Source organism: Macaca nemestrina, chromosome 5 (genome assembly GCF_043159975.1).
Source record: "Macaca nemestrina isolate mMacNem1 chromosome 5, mMacNem.hap1, whole genome shotgun sequence".
Classification (NCBI taxonomy): Eukaryota; Metazoa; Chordata; class Mammalia; order Primates; family Cercopithecidae; genus Macaca; species Macaca nemestrina.
This window is the reverse complement of record NC_092129.1, coordinates 158,763,608-158,785,261: the sequence shown is the minus strand read 5'-3', so window position 1 is coordinate 158,785,261 and position 21,654 is coordinate 158,763,608. Positions and strand designations below refer to the sequence as shown.

At 42.8% G+C, this 21,654-nt stretch overlaps 2 protein-coding genes across 14 annotated transcripts in view; one reads left to right on the top strand and one right to left on the bottom strand.

Annotated features, from left to right (window-relative positions):
* LOC105482551 (capping protein regulator and myosin 1 linker 1) overlaps positions 1-21,654 on the top strand; it is a 341,908-nt gene that overhangs the window by 30,301 nt on the left and 289,953 nt on the right. The window contains exon 1 of one of the 11 annotated variants that reach the window (XM_071097502.1): positions 2,926-3,406. The exons of the other annotated variants lie outside the window; for them this stretch is intronic. Coding sequence (XP_070953603.1) covers positions 3,401-3,406 — 6 coding nt within the window. The 5' untranslated portion in view covers positions 2,926-3,400. Of the gene's footprint in view, positions 1-2,925; positions 3,407-21,654 lie in introns of those variants that run through there. 11 annotated transcript variants of the gene reach the window in all.
* Positions 1-21,654, bottom strand: part of LOC105482555 (cytidine monophosphate-N-acetylneuraminic acid hydroxylase) — a 353,903-nt gene that overhangs the window by 210,460 nt on the left and 121,789 nt on the right. The gene's annotated exons all lie outside the window — the stretch shown is intronic.

Below are 21,654 nucleotides of genomic sequence, written 5' to 3'. Positions count from 1 at the left end.
CACTGTGCCTGAGAAAGCTCTTATTAACAGAATTTCTGTGAGATTCCATGAGAAAGACTATTGTACAACCATTTTTTTTTTTTTTTTTTGAGATGGAGTCTCCCTTTGTCACCCAGGCTGGAGTACAATGGCATGATCTCGGCTTACTGCAACCTCTGACTCCCAGATTCAAGTAACTCTCCTGCCTCAGCCTCCTGAGTACAGGGAACTACAGATGTGTACCACCACACCTGGCTGATTTTTTTTGTAGTTTTCATAGAGATGGGGACCTTGTTGACCAGGCTGGTCTCGAACCCCTGACCTCATGATCCACCTGCCTTGGCCTCCCAAAGTGCTGGGATTATAGGCGTGAACCACTGCACTGGCCGTTTTTTTAACAGTGAATCAGGGAAACATAATATTTTTCTAACTTTAAAAAATCCTTCAGTTTATAATCATCAGGAGTATTGGATATCTTGTAAGTGAAGGTGGAAGTTCACTTAATAAAAAAGGAAGCTTGTTTTTCCTTCTTTGAATGGTTAACATGGGAGTACCCCAAGGTGGAAGCTTAACGTGACTGAGAAAGCCCATCCACTCATTGTTACAGAATCAATTATTAATTCAACAAATACTTATGGAGCCTTTGCCGTGCCTGTGAGCCTTGTGCTAGGATAAGTAAGATAAATTCTGCACCTGCCTCCTGCAACTTAGTCCAATTTCCAGGTCTCCCCTAGATTTTTCTCTTTTTTTGTTTTCATTTTTAAAATGGAGACAGGGTCTCACTGTGTTGCCCAGGCTGTTCATGAACTCCTGGGCTCAAGTGATCCTCCCACCTAGACCTCTTAAAGTGCTGAGATGACAAGCATGAGCCATCGCACCTAGTAGCCTCTCTCTTAAAACAACTTTATTAAAGATGTAATTCAGACCGGGCAGGGTGGCTCACATCTGTAATCCCAACACTTGAGAATTACTTAAATCCGGGAGGCAGAGGTTGCAGTGAGCTGAGATCATACCACTGCACTCCAGCTTGGGTGACAGAGTGAGACTCCGTCTCAAAAAAAAAAAAAAGAAAAAAGTAATTCACACACCATAAATTTCACCTGTTTAAAGTGTACAACTCAGTGTTTATTAGTATATTCACAGAGTTGTACATCTATTACCAGAATCAATTTTAGAGCCTTTTTTTTTTTTTTAAATCCCAAAAAGAAACCTCTTCCCTTCAACACTTATCCTCAGTCCACCTATCCTTCTCAGCCCTTGGCAACAGCTAGTCTACTTTGTGTCTCTATGGACCGGCCTAGTCTAGATATTTTATATAAATGGAATTATATATGGCCTTCATGTCTGACTTATGTCATTTAGCATAATATTTTCCAGGTTCATCCATGTTGTTGCATGGGTTAGAACTTCATTCTTTTTTATGGCTGAATGATATTCCACTGTATGAATATACCACATCTTTTTTTTTTTTTTTTTTTTGAGACAGAATCTTGCTGTGTCACCCAGGCTAGAATGCAGTGGCGCGATCTCGGCTCACCACAACCTCCACCTCCTGGGTGCAAGCAATTCTGTCTCAGCTTCCCGAGTAGCTGGGATTACAGGCGCGTGCCACCACACATGGCTAATTTTTGTATTTTTAGTAGAGATGGGGGTTTCACCATCTTGGCCAGCCTGGTCTCGAACTCTTGACCTCGTGATCCACCCACATTTGCCTCCCAAAGTGCTGGGATTACAGGCGTGAGCCACCACGCTCGGCCACGTCTTTTTAAAATCTATTCCTTCACTGATAGACTGTGGGTTGTTTCCGCCTTCTGGCTATGTGAGTAATGCTTTTATGAGCGTGCATACAAGTTTCTGTGTGGGTATATGTGCTCAAGTCTCTGATCCCCTAGATGTCTTGCCTATCCCACAGATCCAGGCCTACCACAGAAAAATGTAGAAGAATCATATACCATGGGAACATAATGGAGGGACATGTAGACTTAATTAGGGAGTCAGGGAAGGCTGCCCCTGAGGCCACCATATCCAAGCTGTGGCTTGAAAGATAGGTTGAATAGAAAAGTTTTTCAAGCTGCAGCTGTATCACCCATTAGTAGGTTGTGAATTCAATTTAGTGAGTCATGGCCAGCATTTTTAAGGAGGTGAACTAAAATAGAATAGTAGATATTAGAGGACATTCCATGTGGTAAGGAAATTGTTGCATGAAATTTATTTTCACTGGCTATAGGAGAGCATATAGCAAATTGTGATGTAAGATGTATTCTATATTCTGGGTTGCAATCAGAAAAATATGAAAGCCACTGCTCTAGGGATTTTTTAAAAGGAGATTATTTATTAATCTGGAGCTTTAAATATGGTTCCACTAGAAGATTGGAGAGATACAGGAGAGAGAACCTAGAAAGCTGAAGATTCTTTGAAAGCTTAAAGTTCTGTGATTTTTACACTTTTAAAATGATTCATTCAACAAATATTAAAATATCTACCATAGGCCTAGATTGCACTAAGTTCTGGGAGCGTACATAAGATTTGTGTGATTTTGGTTCTTTTGGGATCTGGCAGGGAAGATGTACAAGCAATTAAAATGACTTCTATAAAACACGGTGGGCCGGGCGCGGTGGCTCAAGCCTGTAATCCCAGCACTGTGGGAGGCCGAGATGGGCGGATCACGAGGTCAGGAGATCGAGACCATCCTGGCTAACACGGTGAAACCCCGTCTCTACTAAAAAATACAAAAAACTAGCCGGGCGCGGTGGCGGGCGCCTGTAGTCCCAGCTACTCCGGAGGCTGAGGCAGGAGAATGGCGTGAACCCGGGAGGCGGAGCTTGCAGTGAGCTGAGATCCGGCCACTGCACTCCAGCCTGGGCGGCAGAGCGAGACTCCGTCTCAAAAAACAAACAAACAAACAAAAAAAACACGGTGAGTTGAGGCTGGGCGCGGTGATTCACGCCTGTAATCCCAGCACTCTGAGAGGCCAAGGTGGGTGGATCACCTGAGGTCAGGAGGTTGAGACCAACCTGGCCAACATGGTGAAATTCCGTTTCTACTAAAAATACAAAAATTAGCCGGGTGTGGTGGTGGGTGCCTGTAATACCAGCTACTCCAGAGGCTGAGGCCAGAGAATTGCTTGAATCCAGGAGGCGGAGGTTGCAGTGAGCCAAGATAGTGCCACTGCACTCCAGCCTGGGTGACAGAGCAAGACTCAAAACAAAACAAAACAAACAACAACAAAAAAAACCATGATGGGTTGAACGCATAAATATCTTTAGTTTTTCCAAAATGTCTCTAAAATGAGAAAGCAATGAAATAAAAAAGACACAGGCACCTCAAAGGTAGGAGAATAGGAGAGGAGATCACAGCGGTTAATTGCCGTTAACATGTCTGGAAGGAGTCACGGAAGCTGGACTCTAAGATCTCAAAGAGGATGTCAGTAAGTGAGCCAGTTCGCGCCATAAAACTCCAGAAAAGTTCAGGATTTGGAAGCCCTAGGTCTTGAATAAGGCTCTAGGATATAGAGCTGAAAAAAAGAGCATTAGATGGAGATCTATAAAAGCTGTTAAGCCCCAGTTTCCACCCCCACCCATCAGATCCAGGTGCCTGCCCCTCCTCTCACCCTGAAGGTTCTGTTGTGAAAAGCTGTAAATCATTAGCCATCCATCCCCCAACCTGCAAAGGCACACACCTAATAGATATGATACACACCCATCAGAAACAATGGCACACTGAGTTTAGAAGGGAAAAGTGGGCAAACCCCTGTGGATGTGTCATGATCTTAGAGGGGCAGGGGATAAATAGTTTGAAAGTTATCTCCAAGGTGATTTTGAAGACGCAGTTCTCCCATCCCGTTCTCCATTACTAGCCGCTGAGTTTGTCCCAGGAGGCATTAGCCGCCTATCAAACTGTTGGGACATTATTTTTCTCTTAGTCTATAAAAGTAGTTTGACATCCATCACATGTATCATGTGCTAGGTCTTGTGGGAGGCAACAATGACAACAAAACGGTAAAATATTGTCCTGTGCTCATGGAACTTCAAATCTAGTTATTGGTGATTATATACATTCTAAGTTAAACACTTTCCAATTAAGACATCTCGTCAAGGTGAAGGATTAAAAACCTTTCTGTCCCATCCTCTCACCCCCTTCCATCTGAGTGTGTTCAAATAAACTTTAGAGCACCCAAGGTTTATAGAACTCCTGACAGCGGCCTCACCAAAGGCTGGGCTTCCTATTTGTCATAAACTTGTTGAAATTTTGTTTGACTGCTTTAGTACAGGAGTATATTCCCCAAAACAAGAGCCTTGAGAGCTTTTCCCTGGTTAAGATACCAAGGATGATTTCCAAATTTTAGGCATCCTTCCCCTTGTTCCACCATTTTTTTTTTCTTCTGGGAAAATAGCCAGGATGATTGCAAAACATAAGCTTGTAAAAAGGCCAAACTCCATGGATGTAAGAAAGTAAATTTTCTTGAGGGCCACACCCATAGTAACTCTGGATTTTTCATTTAATTCCTAACTCATTTTTTGTTGTTTTTGTTTTTTTAAACTCAAATATGTAAGTCTCTTTAATTGAGGTCACTTACTTGGTTGGGAGATTAATATTCTGATGGGGAAACTTTCTTTTTAGAGTTGATGTTGTTTTATTCCTTCAGTCATTCAGTATTACTATTGGGGTAGCTTTTAGAATTTTCCATCTCCCCCACTTTCAAATTACTCTTGTCTTTTTTTTTCTTTCCCTGAGAAATTAGTGAAAACAGTTTGAAATGTTGACATGTTGTAAGGAGATCTGCATTATTTAAGGAAACAGCTGGCAGATCTCTGTAATGCCCTACCTCTGTTCTGCCAGTGCCTGAAATTTCCTTTGCATGACTCAGTTAAAAAAAAAAAAAAAAAAAAAAAAAAAAAAAGCCAGAGGAGGGGAATGAGTGGAGAGGAGAAGAAACCCTTGTTTCCCTGTCTGAGTTGCAGAAAGCTTTTATCAAGGTTTACATTTAGTCATGCTTCTGTCCTCTAGTGGATAGCAGCATGTGATGAACTCAGAGAAACTCTCCTCCCAAATTGGCCAGTAAGAACTCCGCAAAAACTGTGGATGAGCTGAGCTTACCTCCCACAATTTTATTTTGAAAATAAAAAATTTTCCCCACGTAGTAAACACAGTTATCTTCACGAGTGTGGGAATGATTAAGGAAAAAAACCAAACTTAGATTTGCAAGTTGGGTGACCTGAAGTTTTGCCTAGAGGGAGAGGAGGCTCTCTTCCTCCTTTCACTTTGTTCTTGCCAGCGCCTGCAGCCTGCCCTGGAAGAATGGGTTTCTTCTTCGGGTAGACAGGAATTGTTGGCTTCTCTGCCAGACTTGCCCATAGGCCTGGCTGTTTCCCTGGTGCACCTTCCCTGCTCAAGTTGCTGTCCTTATCATTTTATATTTTTGTGCCAGTGTAGATTTGGTCCTATAAGGCTGCAGATAGATAGTGGGCAGAAAGATGTGGGGATGAGGACACTGAGCCTACAACCTATTTGGAGGGACTCTGGGCAGCATGAGGATGAGGGGCAGGGCCAGGGCCACAGCTTACTAGTTAGCAGTCAGGCAAATAGTTGAGGACAGAGACCTTCTTGTGTACATTAATAGCGCCAGCATTTTAAAGATCTTTACCCAGGGAAGGCGCGCTCTCTCTCTCTCTGTCTCTCTCTCTGTCTCTCTCTCTCTCTCTCTCTCTCTCTGTCTCTCTCTCTCTCTATATATATATATAGTTATTTGGGAGAAACTAGAAACAGTGTATTTAAAAAAATTGGATGCCTTAAGCTTCCAAATACATGTGTTTTAGAGCTCACTTATCTGGAGGTTGGCCTATTCCGTTCCCTCTCTGACATCTTGCCTTTCAACTATTTTTTTTTCACTTCTCAGAGTGGGCACGAGAAACCGCAGGATGTAGAAACATAGAGTCAGTTTTGCTAAAGCATGCCCTCGTGAGACTAGGAGGGGAAGAGGTGATGAAAACTAGTGAGTCCAGTGAGAGTTTACAATTAGATGTTCAATTATTGATTTTGTTTTCTTTGTAGTCAGTCTTTTTCTGATTAAAGTGGGTAAGACATTTGAATATAGGGAGATAAATGTGCTACGTGAAAGGATATAAGAAATCCTAGAGGAAGTCTGAACTCTAAACTCTTTGGCAAGTCTTTCTGCCTGAATTTTGAAGCCAACTTAAAGATTATATATATGGCTGGGTGCAGTGGCTAATCCCAGTACTTTGGGAGGCCAAGGCAGGTGGATCATGAGGTCAGGAGTTCAAGACCAGCCTGGCCAACATGGTGAAACCCTGTCTCTACTAAAAATGCAAATATCAGGTGGGTGTGGTGGTGTGCGCCTGTAGTCCCAGCTAGTTGGGAGGCTGAGGCAGGAGAATTGCTTGAACCTGGGAGGCAGAGGTGAGCTGAGATAACACCACTGCACTCCAGCCTGGGAGACAGAGCAAGATTCTGTCTCAAAAAAAAAAAAAAATTATATATGTACACACACACACACACACAAAATACATACATATGCATATATACATATACATACACATATATATGTATACATTCACACATGCACATATGTATTCAAAAATGATAGTTAAGCTAGTTTTTGCCCTCCCTATCAGTTTGTCACATGTCCATGTTGTTTCCTGGTATATCCAGCTGTTTCCTTAATGAGACCATCTCCATCTTTCAGATATTTACCAACAGTCGAGTATATACTCGGCCTTATTGCAGGACCTGGCTATGATACAGATGGATGTACTGTGTATAGATGCCCCCAAATAATTTTTATTTTTATGATGGTTAGATTTTGCCTGCATATTTAAGGTTTTGCTGTATATACTAATTTGCTTCAGAGTCAGAAAAATAGCAGCAAACTCTGAGAGGGCACTGAAAAAGTATCACTGACTTAGGGGGTGTTATAGTAGGAATGGAACTACAGAGATAGCCTTTGCCCCTGCTGTGTGAGAAAGCAGTGGAGAAAAATACAATAGCTCCCATTTATTAAAAGCTTCCTATATGTCAGTACTATATGTATTATCTGTTTTAATCCTTACAGTAACTGTGTGAGGCGGGTCCTAATTATCTTCCTTTTACTGATGAAGAAAGTGAAGGCAGAGTCTTTAGGTGTCCTCCCAAAGTTGCAGAACATGAGAGACAGAGTGTGGGCGAGGCTATATGTCTCAGATTATAAGGACAGTGCTCATTTCCATTGCATTAAGGAAAATATCCTAGTCTATCCTGTTTAATCCTAGGAACCCTGTGGTGTGGAGAGGTTTTCTCTTACATACCAATTCTACGCCTCCGCTTTGATCCTTTGTTTTGGTAGGCATCTTCTCTCCTCATTTACTGCTCACTGTGTGAGGATGATAGGCACTCCTCAGTTATAAACATCCCCTTTGCAAACATAGCAGCTTGGTTGCTCCCTCTGCAGTCTACCCTAAGCGCTCCCCAAATTCCCACCCATGGCGGCAGGTGCCAGACTGGGGCCTGAGCAGGGCACTGACTCTCCACAGCCTCCTCCATACCACTGCCTGCTTTTTTTCCTCTTTCTCTTCCCTCACCTGCCATTGTTTTTTGTGTTTCCCTTCAGGCAGATTAGTTAATTCCACCTCAGGTCATCTCTTATTCTTTCTATGACAAAATGCATTCTTAGTTTCACACTGTTGTCATATAAATGAAGGAACCCTTTCCCACAAATTGAGAATTGGCAGGATTTGATTCATCAATATTCTCGGCTGTTAGTTTTCCTTTCACTGTGCTCACAGATAACCAGATACAGCAGAATTAAAAAGTAATAGGCACCCTCTAGTCCCTTGCTACTCAAATTGTGGCCCATGACCAGCATCATTGCTATTACCTGGGGCTTGTTAGAATTGCAAAATCTCAGCCCCTCCCAGGCCTACAGAACCAGGTCTTGTGGTCGAACAAGATCTGCAGGTGCATAATTATTTGCACATTACACTTAAGAAACACTGTAAACCTACCTTATTTCTGTTCTTTTCTTCCTAAGCTAAATGTTATGACTTGGTCACAGCTGAAAACCTTCAATGCCATTATTAATAATGACGTTGGTGCTGATGGGGTTTGTAGATGACATTAAACTGAGAAATGTTTCTTGACGTTAAACTGAGAAATGCTGCTAATGGCCAGGAAGATAGAATTGAAAGTAGCGTTAATAAATTGAAGTGATTACTGTAAAACAGGTTAAAATTATATAGGGAACGCTGCCTGCCTGGCGAAGCATTGCATGGTGTGAGGAGTGGGCACAGACGCAGCACTCAGGTGTTTTGCGTTTGTCAAGAATCACTGTCCTTTTTAGTCCTCAAGCCTCATGGACAACTGTTTCCCGGGGACTGTCAGGGTCCCAGTTTTGAATTGTCTTAGTGATTTTAGATGAGATTGTTTATATTCCAGAGGCCCTTTTTTTTTTTTTTTTTTTTTTTTTTTTTGGTGACGGAGTCTCACTCTGTCGCCCAAGCTAGAGTACAGTGGCGCAATCTCCACTCACCGCAACCTCCACCTCCCGGGTTCAAGCAATTCTCTTGCCTCAGCCTACCGAGTAGCTGGAATTACAGGCGCGTGCCACTGCACCTGGCTAATTTTTGTATTTTTAGTAGAGACGGGGTTTCATCATGTTGGCCAGGCTTGTCTTCAACTCCTGACTTTAGGTGATCTGCCCGCCTCAGCCTCCCAAAGTGCTGGAATTAGATGTGAACCACCATGCCTGGCCATTATTATTATTATTATTTTTATAAGACTAGTCTAGTGTACTAGTGAGAAGAGGGAAAGAGAAGAACAAGAAGTTCTGCCTGTAACTTACTATGAACATTCAATGGAGATAATTCACAGCCTGCAGACTAGCCAGAGGGTCAGTTGTTAAATCCTCATTATCCTGCTACTCTTGAGTCCTGTTAGGTGACTAGAAAGCAGTGCACCTGGAGACGGGGTACTCCTGTCCGAGAGCTGTCTTTCTAAAGTAAGATTTAGCATTAGGCCCTTAGTTTTTAATTAGGGAGTTGAGCAGAGAGGGAATGTTTGAGGACTGTTACTATAATTTTAAAGCTAAAAGCTGTCAGTGAGGGTACTGAGCATGTTGTTTATTCTCCAATGCTCAGTTCCATGGAAGACATTTCTCTCAAAGTTGAGTTAGGAAGATTTTTTCCTAAATGCTTTCTTTCTTTTTTTGGGACAGGGTCTCAGTCTGTTGCCCAGGCTGAAGTGCTGTGGCTTACTGCAGCCTTCACCTTCTGTGCTCAAACAGTCCTCCCATCTCAACCTCCTGAGTAGCCGGGACTACACGTGTGCATTACCATGCTTAGCTAATGCCTTTTTATTTATTTTTTTAGAGATGAAGTCTCCCTATGTTGCCCAGTCTTGAACTCCTGGGCTCAAGCAATCCTTCTGCCTTGACCTCCCAAAGTCCCAAAGTGTTGGGATTACAGGCATGAGCCACTGCACCCTACCCTGAATGCTTTTATTTAGTGAGAGCCATAACATATTATTATTTCCATATTCTTTTCATCTTTCAGGAAATTCCTAAGCTTTTTTTTTTTTTTAAACTATATATTGGAAGCTTTCCTTTACTTAGGGCTTTTTTTTAAAAAAAATAGAGATAGGGGATCTCATCGTCACCTAGGCTAGAATGCAGTGGTACCATCACAGCTCGCTGCAGCCTCCAACTCCTGGGATCAACCCCTACCTCATTCTCCTGACTAGCTAGGACTACAGGCACTCACCACCACACTGGGCTAATTTAAAAAAATTCTTTTTTGTAGAGAAGTGGTCTTGCTGTGTCACCCAGGTTGATCTGGAACTCCTGACCTCAAGTCACCCTTCCGCATTAGCCTATCAAAGTGCTGGGATTACAGACATGAACCACTGCACTTGGCCTGTTTAGGGCTTCTAATTCACTTTCCTTTTCCTTCTTGTCTAATGCTTGTGTTTTTTAGAATCTGCATTTTATTTTAAGTATCTCAAATTCCTTTTGGAAGTAGTGAGAGAGTAAATACTAGCCTTGTGTAGAAACCATAAAGCGTATTCGATTTATTTCTGTTTTGTGAACTCAACCTTGTGTGAGCATCAACCATATGCAGAACTGTTGGGCTTGCAATGTGCCAGACCAAGCAGTCTCTAATTTTGTTCTCAGTTCAGAGCTGAGGGGCTGAGGAAGTTTTGGGCAAGAGTGAGGTCTGCTTGGGAGGATTGCCTTGACAGCTGTGCGCACAGTGGGTTGGAAGGGGAGCAGGAGGGCATCCGTTTGGCATCTGCCTTGGTGGTCTCAGACTACAGCATCCATGCTGAAATTGGAAAGGAGAGGGTCGGGGAGGGAAAGACTGGGGACAAAGTGGACTGATCTGGGCAACGGGTAAGGTGCAGAGAGTAAGGAACAGGGATGAATATATGTGACCCTGATTATCAGGCCTTGATGTTGCTTTGAGAACAATCCTCTCCAGTTTTTGATATTTTTTTTTTTTGTATCTGGGGAGCTTGATAAACTAAGCCTTGGACTTATGTTGTTTTGATCTTTCTGAGCTCTTTGTCATCAGTCCTACTCTGGGAAATGAGAAGTGGCTGCAGAAGGCCCCTAACTTGTGCTTGTTCCCTTTTCTCTGCCTCATACCTCAAGTTCTCTACCACTAGAGGAGAGGTGGGCTGAACTTCCTTAGCAAGATCTCTTTCATTTTTTGGGAATCCCATTTTCTAATACAACTCCAGACCCATCAGCCACCCAGGAGACCCCACATGGGAGCTGCGTTCCGTTTGCCAGGGAGATGCTCCTGGGAGTTGCGTTAGGAAGGCAAGTCAGGAACAGATGGCTGTCCTGGGGGGTCTGGATATCGGCCCAGCCCCATCTCCTCAAAGCCATTGTTTGCCCTGATTTGTGAGGTTCTCAACAGCGGGGACAGGTGCAATCAGAGAAGGATGAAATGCTCTTTTTCTTTGGACCTGAAATGGGACCCTGTGCTTAGTGCAGCCTTACTCAGTGACAACCAAAATTTGAAAATTGTGCTTTTCTGAGGCTGGGCTCATTGACTTCCATGAGCTCTTATTAGCTGTTTACTCATGCATTAGGAGGCAATTTAATGTGGGTAGAGGAGGGCAGATCAAATGAGAAGGAGCTGCTGTGTTTAAAATTACTACGAGGATAGACTGTTCTTAAAGGGCCCTACTTGAGCCTACAGAAGCCTTCCTTAGCTTACATGTTGAATAAATTAATTAGATGAATTGTGAATTAATCTGATTTATTCAGAGAAATCCTTTGCTCTGCAGGCTGTACTGGGCATCATGTGGCTGACTTCTTGTTCTGACTTTCTATGAATGTTTGCAAGTAATACAATATCTTTTTATGATTGAGACAGTGTAATAATATTTAATATTAATATTTAATAATTTTAGGAAAATAATTTAGGTAAGGTTTTGATGTGTATTGTAGTGTGCATTCTTCTAAGCCATGCCCTTTGATATTAAAAGTTGTGCTAGTTTCAAAGGGCTTGATTTCCTTAACAGAAAGGCGCCTATAAATCTGGCAGTAGCTAATGAAGGGAGAATGGTAGTCTTTTCAGTAGGGGAGGGCAGTGCACACAGAGAGTTAGCCTATGTTTTTTAGTCTAACTGTACTAATCTAATCTCATGAAAGGTACATACACATTTAATATACATTTTTTTCTGGGGCCCATAGCTTTTATTACATTTTCAAAGGAGTAGATGACTCCTAGAAGCTAGGAACCTCTGCAGAATAACTTCTTGAGTGAGATAACATTATTGTGATTTGAGAAATACTGAATCTCTACATATTTTCACTTTTTTTTTTTTTTTTTAGAAGAGAGTCTCGCTCTGTCACCCAGGCTGGAGTGCAGTGGCGAGATCTCAGCTTACTGTAACCTCTGCCTCCGGGGTTCAAGCGATTCTCGTGTGTCAGCCTATTTTCACCTCTTTAAAGAAATATATTATTATCACTCCCTGAAGGTGGATTAGTTAAGTACTGTTTACCCTGCCTATCAAGAAAACTTACTTGCACATGTTGTGTTCGGACATTAGTCAATGAAGATTAGTCAATGAGAACTAGTCGATGAACATGGTCAGTCTTGCTTAAAGACTCAAAATGTTCTGGAGCATAGTGTTAATTGTGGTAGTTTATGACATTTTTCTGAAGAGAAAAAACACTCCAGCAAGGTAGGTAATTCTCTGTCTTCTTCCTCCTGCCCACCCCTCTGTCTAAATTAGAGACAGGTTTTGGAGGAGTAGTGGGAACATTGGGTGATTTCTAGTGGGGTTAGAGAAAGCAGCACCTGGTTCTTTGACCGCATCCATCAAAGCAAAGACCTAGACTTGCATAGGAGGGTATTGTTTGTTTGCTTGTTTGAGGATTGTGATTTCCCAGGTTTGTTCATTTGCATGAGTGGCTGAATAATGTAACGGAGACTTCAGAAATAAGGAAAATGGTCATCACCAAAATGTCTTGTTTTACCTTTATTTGGACTAAATGGAAAACACATGTTTAATAGCTAAGGCTATTGAGTGCTTATCATTTGCCAGGAGCTGTTTCTGAGCCTTTCACATATAACAACTCATTTTATCCCCCCTACCCCTAACAAATGGGGTGGTTTGAGTTGGCCTTGGTGAGGTATGAAAAGGAAACAAAGCAGTGACCTCTTCCTGCAGGCTGGTCAGATGCTTGAGATAACATTCCTTAGCATTCTTGGTGGAAGTGGTGATGTTGTTGAAAGCTGCTTCCCCGTTGCTCTGGAGTGCAGGTGGGAGGGGTGGACTTTGGCTTTTTCAAAGGATCCCAGGAATGGGAAGGACCTTAAAGATCTAGACCAGGGGTGTCCAATCTTTTGGCTTCTGGGGGCCACATTGTAAGAAGAATTATCTTGGGCTGCACATAAAATACACTAACACTAATGATAGCTAATGACCTTAAAAAATTGCCAAAAAATCTCATAATGTTTTAAGAAAGTTCATGAATTTGTGTTGGGCTGCATTTAAAGCCATCCTGGACTGCATGTGGCCCATGGGCCATGAATTGGACAAGCTTTGTCTAGACCGTTCTGAACTACTCATCTGCCTCCCCCAGCCCCAACCCCACACATTCAGAATTCTCCACACATTGGTTGTCTGGCCTCTGCCTGAATAGCTGAGTACCTGTCTTTCCAAAACTACCCCTTGAGGGGAGATTTACAGCACCTTGTAGCATAGTATATGGTATTTGGCTAGTAAAATGTGATCCTTTAATATTTTTCAGTCTTTATTGAGCACCCACCCATGGGGTTGGAGGAACTTAGGAGGTTCTGTGGCAAAACAAGAATAGAGTCTTTGCATTTAACTTGTTCTCAGACTTGTAGGCACAGACAGGTAAGCTGGGTGTTCTGGTGAGCGCTGCTAGAGGCCACACAGGATGCTTCCAAAGCCTAGAGGAGAGTCTGATTCAGCCTTGAGGAGACAAGGAAGGTTTTGGGGGAAGGTGGCATCTGAATTAATGCATTAATGGTGAATGCACACTGTTATTATAAAGCTCAGGGATGTTACGGCCTCTGATACTTTACACAAATAGAAAGGTTAAGGTAATTTTCCAGCAGGGCGCGGTGGCTCAAGCCTGTAATCCCAGCACTTTGGGAGGCCGAGACGGGCGGATCATGAGGTCAGGAGATCGAGACCATCCTGGCTAACATGGTGAAACCCTGTCTTTACTAAAAAATACAAAAATCTAGCCGGGCGAGGTGGCGGGCACCTGTAGTCCCAGCTTCTCGGGAGGCTGAGACAGGAGAATGGTGTAAACCTGGGAGGCGGAGCTTGCAGTGAGCTGAGATCCGGCCACTGCACTCCAGCCTGGGCGACTGAGCAAGACTCCGTCTCAAAAAAAAAAAAAAAAGGTTAAGGTAATTTTCCAAATAAAATAACAAAAATACCATCTAAAAATGATAATTGAATCAACAAAATGCAGGAAATTTGAATATTCAGTCCTGTTTTAAACCTTTCTTTCTTTTAATTATATTTATTTATGTATTTCACTTATTTATTAATTTAATTTAATTATTATTATTATTATTTTTTAGCTGAAGTCCTGCTCTGTCACCTTGCAGTGGCTCAATCTCGGCTCACTGCAATTGCCGCCTCCCAGGTTCACGCCATTCTCCTGCCTCAGCCTCCCAAGTAGCTGGGACTCCAGGTGCTCGCCACCACGCCTGGCTAATTTTTTGCTTTTTTTTTTTTTTTTTTTTTTTGAGACAGAGTTTCGCTCTTTTTGCCCAGGCTGGAGTGCAATGGCGCAATCTCGGCTCACCGCAACCTCCGCCTCCCGGGTTCAAGCGATTCTCCTGCCTCAGCCTCCCGAGTAGCTGGGATTACAGGCATGTGCCACCACCCCGGCTAATTTTGTATTTTTAGTAGAGATGGGGTTTCTCCATGTTGGTCAGGCTGGTCTTGAACTCCTGACCTCAGGTGATCCACCTGCCTCGGCCTCCCAAAGTGCTGGGATTACAAGCATGAGCCACCGCGCCCGGCAATTTTTTGCATTTTTAGTAGACACGGGGTTTCACCGGGTTAGCCAGGATGGTCTTGATCTCCTGATCTCATGATCCACCCGCCTAGGCCTCCCAAAGTGCTGGGATTATAGGCATGAGCCACCACGCCTGGCCCTATTTGTTTGTTTGTTTGTTTATTTATTTATTTTTAGTAGAGATGGGATTTCACCATGTTAGCCAGGATGGTCTTGATCTCCTGACCTCGTGATCCTCCTGTCTTGGCCTCACTGGGTCACGCTGTGTTGCCTAGGCTACATTAGAACTCCTAGACTCAAGTGATCCTCCTGCCTCAGCCTCCCAAGTAGCTGTGATATAGCTCATACCACCATGCCACCGTGCCTGGCTCTCTTTCAATTAACTTTAAAGAAATCCAGTGCTTTTTTTTTTTTTTTTTTGAGACAGAGTCTCGCTCTGTCACCCAGGCAGGAGTGCAGTGGCATGATCTCGGTTCACTGCAACCTCTGCCTCCTGGGTTCAAATGATTCTTGTGTCTCAGTCTTCTGATTAGCTGGGATTACAGGTGCTCTCCACCGTACCCAGCTAATTTTTGTATTTTTAGTAGAGACGGTTTCACCACGTTGGCCAGGCTAGTCTCAAACTCCTGACCTTAAGTGATCCGTCTACCTCAGCCTCCCAAAGTGCTGGGATTACAGGCCTGAGCCACTACGCCTGGCTTCCAGTGCTTTTTATACGAAGGAATAAATAGAGTGATTATTAAAGTGCTCTGGATCACACACATACAAACACACACATGCACATATGTACACACACACACACAAATACACACACTGTTTAGGTAACAAAAATGTGCATGGCTGTCAGTGAATGCTGCATTTTCCTGAGCTTGTAACCTTCCCTTTACTAACTGTCTCCACATTATGACCACCTGAAAAATGCTACACTGCAGTGGTACATTCTTCAGCCCAACTAGAATTGATCAAAGGAGTTACTGGGTTAATAGCCTTGGACTGAAGCTCTCTAAAGAGTAGAGTTTCTGTGATGTGCAGGTAGCTTACTGTTACCCTGTAAGCTCCATTTTTATATTTCTTTGCTCTTTCTTCTCAATATTCACACAGTTTTCATAGGACTGATTCAAGTGTGAAGCCAGGATCTCATCTTTTAACAGAGTGGCATTCCACACAGTCCAAGGCATGATCTCTTTGTGTTTGGGTTGCTCCATTTAGCTTCAAAGGCAGCATGATGATTTATGGTCCATGTGTATCAGGGGAAGACTCAGAGGAGGGCTGGAATTGTGATGGCTGGATTAATTCATTTTTTCCAGGTGCACCCTTTCCTCCCCACTCGGTTATTTTGCAGATATCCCAAGTAATTCCAGATTCGTTTGGAAGGCTTCATTCTCAGTAGCCTGCTGTCTAGGTAGTTCTCGAATTCTAACAGACGCACAGACACAAAAATCTGCTTGGTAGGTGGGGTTTTTACTTTTTAGTGACTTTTATCTTGTGTGCCTGACCTGGTTCAGTGTCTGGAAAAGTACTGGTAGAAAAGAATATTCTCAGTGAGAAGGAGAAGGAACAAGTAAAACAATGTGAACTAAAGGCCTGGTACAGTGGCTCATACCTGTAATCTGAGCACTTCGGGAGGCCAAGGTAGGAGGATGGCTTGAAACCAGGAATTCAAGACCAGCCTGGGCAACAGAGCAAGACCCTGTCTCTACAAAAACAAAACAAAACAAAAAAACAAGCAAAAAACCCCCCCAGAATTAGCAAGGTGTGGTGGCACATGCCTATAGTCCCAGCTACTTGGGAGGCTGAGGTGGGAGGATTGCTTGAGCCCAGGAGGTTGAGGCTGCCATGAGCTATGATCACACCACTGCACTCCAGCATAAAAAGCTTGGTTATTTGTCTTAGTTGAAACTGTCCTTAAAGAATTTATAAATGGTTGCGAACATTTCTGAATATCATAAATGTATGGTTTCTATGGTTCCTGGTTACTTTATCCAGTAAAGTAACATGATAGCTGATTTTATGGGTAGTCACTGGAGTGTAAACCTTTGGAAGTTGGGACTGTTCCATTCATCATCTTCACACTCCCCACTGTGCAAAGCACAGTTTGCTCATTTGTTTCATTTTTTTCCCTTTCAACTATAGTTTTCACATGTAAATGATCAAATTATAAGAGATTAAAGAGAATTTAGGATTTAGCGTATTTTCTTTTTTCTTTTTCTTTTTCTTTTTTGAGACAGAGTCTCGCTCTGCCACCCAGGCTGGAGTACAGTGGCGTGATCTCGGCTCACTGCAACCTCCGCCTCCTGAGTTCACGCCATTCTCCTGCCTCAGCCTCCTGAGTAGCTGGGACTACAGGTGCCCGCCACCAGCGCCCGGCTATTTTTTTTTTTTTTTTTGTATTTTTAGTAGAGACGGGTTTCATTGTAGTCTCGATCTCCTGACCTCATGATCTGCCTGCCTTGGCCTCCGAAAGTGCTGAGATTACAGGCATGAGCCACCGTGCCCAGCAGGGTATTTTGATTTTCTAGCTCATAAAATAAGGATGGAAGAGCAGTGATCAGTTGTGGTAATTGACTATTATGGCAGAAGGCCAAAAGGCACAGAGAAAAGAGATCGAGGACAAGCCTATTCTGGCTGGCATCCCAAGTCTACATCCTCCATCTGGGAGCCCATGGCTCAGATAATACTCCAGGTAATCATGAATTGTGGGAGTTAACCCTGTTTAATGCCCCACAAAGGAACAGACCTGTAGGAACACCTCCTCCTGTCTGCAGCTGCCACAGAGGGTAGCAAATCCCATGCTAGTCATGGAGAGGAGACTTGGGCATGTCCCTGGAGGGACACTTTGCTGCAGTCACTTCACTTACAGAGCTGGGGAGGCCCCAAATGGTGTCAGAGTTCCCAGTGCAAAGCAGTAATTATGTTGAAGAATGTGACATCTCAAGATTCAACAAGTTTTTTTTTTTTTTTGCCTTAAACATGAATGCCCATTCATAGAGGGATTATAGGAGCAAAGCTCTCTTAGATATTGAACACCCTCATCAGAAGAAAAAGAGAAGCAAATTCCTGATGTCAGGAAATAGCAGCAAATTTTTGCAGAATGCTTAAGCCTGGCACAGCAATCCTAAGAATGTTGTTCAGTTTCATGGTTTTTCCTCTCATACTGGGCTGAATGTAGCTTGTCCTTCATTTATTTAACAAATATTTGAGTGCTTACTGTGAGCTAAGCACTTTCTCGGAGTTGGGAGTAAAGCAACAAGCAAAGCAAATCCCTAAGCTTTGGGGAGATGGAAAAGAAATATCTGATAAAGTATCTGGTAGTCATAAGAGCAGGGAGGATAGGAGATGGAGTAGGATGGTGGGTGCTGTTGTAGATAATGTGTCAGGGAAGGGCGGGTGTTTAGTAGAGGCTGAAGTGATGGAGAAGACATTCCAGGTGAGGGCACAGGTGTGAATGTAGCCCCTAATGTGGAAGTGTGCTTGGATGGGTCAAGGAAGTGAGCCCTAAGAGGACCACTGGGCAGAAGTGGAAGAGCTAGGGTGGGGATGTGGGGCTGAGGGTGACCAGGGGCCAGGCCATGCAGGTCCTGAGCTTTCTCAGTGGTCTCCCCTTCATTTGCTTTGCAGCTTGCTTTCCTATGCAGCATTAGTTCTAGTGTGATGAATATTAGTGGGAAAATAGAAAGTTCTATATAAAACTTACTTTTGGAAACTAAAAGATTCTTGCTTAGACCTTAGCTGTTGATGGGTAGTAGATAAAAGGCCCTTTCCTCATTTGTTGAGCTGTGCCCTGAGATGAGCTTTCTATATTCATGTGATAGAGAATTCATTGAAACTTGAATACTTGCCATTATGTGAGGCAGGAGTATATATTCTATGAAAGGATGTTGACATATTGTCACATACCATGAGCTGCTTAATCTGGGAATATTTGTAAAAGTGTCATCTGGTGTGAAGGCTGATATTTAACTATCTTTAAAAAATACTGGAAAAGACAATTTGCTTACAGATTTTAGGGTTTTGCTGTGAGTCTGTTTTCGTGGAAATGATTTGTGTTCAGTAGCATTTTTTTCCTCCATAGCTCTCATATGGTATTGTTTTGACTCGTTTGGAACATAATTTGCTTGGCTTAAAGGGAATTATTCAAAGAATCTTAGAGGTTTAAAAAATCATGTTAGCTAGAATTTAGAAGTTTTTGCCTTTACTGAAAGGTTCATTATTTATTCATTAATTTATCCATTTATACAACCAAAAGTGATTCAGCATGTAGTGTGTAGACAGTGTGCTGAGGATACAGCGAATATAACAGATATGGCTTGATTAGTCTTGCTAGGCAGCAAGAGACAAACATATGCATACACATCCATACTAATTATGGTAAGGGCTAAAACTTATTGAAAAGAGTGTAGTGATAGGGAATTTGGAGTGGGGTGGGGAGCTGTGTAGGATAGTCAGATGATACTATTTTTTTGTTTTGTTTTGTTTTTGAGATGGAGTCTCGCTTTGTTGCCAGGCTGGAGTGCAGTGGCATGATCTTGGCTCACTGCAGTCCCCGCCTCCCGGGTTCAAGCAATTCCCCTGCTTTGGCTTCCCGAGCAGTTGGGACTACAGGTGCGCACCAGCATGCCTGGCTAATTTTTTGTATTTTAGTAGAGATGGAGTTTCACTGTGTTGGCCAGGATGGTGTCGATTTCCTGACCTCGTGATCCGCCCATCTCGGCCTCCCAAAGTGCTGGGATTACAGGCGTGAGCCACTATGCCCGGCCTAGATGAGACATTTTTGAGAAAATAACATTTAAGATGAGGCCTGAAGGAAAAGAGTGCCAGCCATTTGAAAAGTGTGGGAAAGGGGTTTCCAGGCAGATTCAATGGATTGTGCAAAGGCCCTGAAGAAGTGTGTGGTTTTAGTGGAGATCTAAAGAACAGTGAGGCAAGAGCATCAGGGGATATCCAAGAAGTCACGCTGGATTACATATACTGGTCAGTAAGGAGCTCGGCTTTGATTTTAATGGGGAAATAACGTCATCTGGTATGTTTAAAATGATTACTGAGGCTTCTAAGTAGAGAATTACACTGTTAACAGTAGTGGGGGTGAGAGGTCAGGCTTGGTCTAGGGCAGTGCTTCTCAATGTGTGGTCTCAGGATCAGCCCTATCAGAATGACCTGGAAACCTGTGAGAAATGCAAACTTCAAGTCTTATTATGGACTTGCTGATTCAGAAACTGGAGGTGGGACTCAGCAATCTGCTTCAACAAGTCCTTTGGATGATCTGATAAACAGAAAAGTTTGAGAACCACTGGTCTAGGGATTGCTGGAGGAGATGGTAAGCGGTAGATGGATTCTGGATATGTTTTGAAGGTTGGAATGATAGGACTTGTATATGGGAGCTGAGGGAAAAGGAGAAATCAGTGATTAGTTTAAGCACCTGGGTAGATAAGGACCTTATTATTATTATTATTATTATTATTAATTTTTTGAGACGGAGTCCCACTCTGTCACCCAGACTGGAGTGCAGTGGCACGATCTTGGCTCACTGCAACCTGATAAAGACTTTGTTTATTGTGATGAGGGAGACTGGGGTGGGGGCAGGGGTAGCAAAAGGACATAACTTTTGAACGCATTGCGTTTGGAGTGTTCATGAAATTTCCAAGTGAAGATGTTGGCCTGTTGATGGCAAAATGAGCATACAGCCCAGAGGGAAGATGTAGTTTCAGATGCAGCTCAGAGGAAAGATATAGTTTCCAGAAAGGAATTCGGGACTTGCCAGTGTACAGGGAATATTTAAAGCATTTGAAATAGGTGTGATATCACCAAAGGAGAGAGATAGCGAGGAGAGAGAGTGCAAGAGCGGGCAAAAGACCAAGCTGGAAGGAACTCTTGACATTCACAGGAGCAAGAGCCAGCAAAAGAACAGAAAGAACGGCCAGGGAGAGAAGAGAAGAAAACCAGGAAAATGTGGTTTCGTGGGGAAATATTTCAGGAACAGAGTGATCAACTGTGCTTAATTCATACGATGAAGCGCAGATTTGCAGCATAGAGATCACTAGGCATTCTATTTGGAATGTCAGTGAAATTGAAATAAAACGTCAAGAATCAACTTGATTTACATCACAGGTTTTAGATGAGAAGAAACCAGAGAAACACAGCCCCAATTTTCTATTTACTAGTTTTCCAAACAGCGAGTCTTCATTGATTTCACTGGCTCCCCTCCGGCTACTACTTGCTGTGCACAAACAAACTCTGAATGAGCATTCTGTAGTCCTGAAAAGGAGCAGCATATGGGCTTCAACAGCCGGTCATGTTTTCTCTTATTACTATATTTAAAGCAACATTCAAGATTAAAAAAAAATTCCTGGCAACTAGCATAACAATCTGCAATAAAATCATTCCTGGCTATTGATATGGGCTACTTTGTGCCTCATGTCATGTTATTGAATCCAGCTTCTTGGAATTGACTGTCTTTTAATCTGTCACTTAGCAAATTTATATTGGTGAGGAAGAACAAAAAGAGATTTATCGCTTGCATATCTGTTCAAGCTTCTGTTAATATGGTCAACATTTTAGAATGTTCTACTTTTAACATTTTGGGTCATAAGCTATAGAACATTGGGACTTGGTGGTAGGATACGGGTATAGAGAGAGGAATGAATATTTGGCATTATTTAAAGACCCCATTGAGCTGGGGTCTTTAGGTTTATTATTTCATTTAATTCTCACTCTGACATAGGTGGTATTTCCCTCATTAGTAGATAAGGAAATGAACTAGTAAAGAAAACTGTTTAAATCCAGATCTAAAATGGATCTTTATTCTGTGCCAAGCTCTTGGGAGAAGAGTATGTGTGGAGGAGGAGTTGTGGGGGCTCACAGAGCAGTGGCAAGACAAGCCAGAGATAGAGCAAAGGGATATCAAGGACTAATGAGGTACTTCAAAAGAGACTGAATCATGGCAAGGTATTTAAATTTAGTTTTGTTAGCAAGTACTGCATGGAACAGAAAGAGTCTGTACATGCTCAACGTAGGGCTTGGTCCTTCAAGACTGGGTAGGAGTTTTCTAGATAGCGCCTTGAATCTTGCATTAAAGTCACTACAGCCCATGAGCTCTGTGAACGTTTCATTGAAAGCTTCCTTTCTACTTGGATATAGTTTTTTACTTCTTGTGTGCATGCTTGATT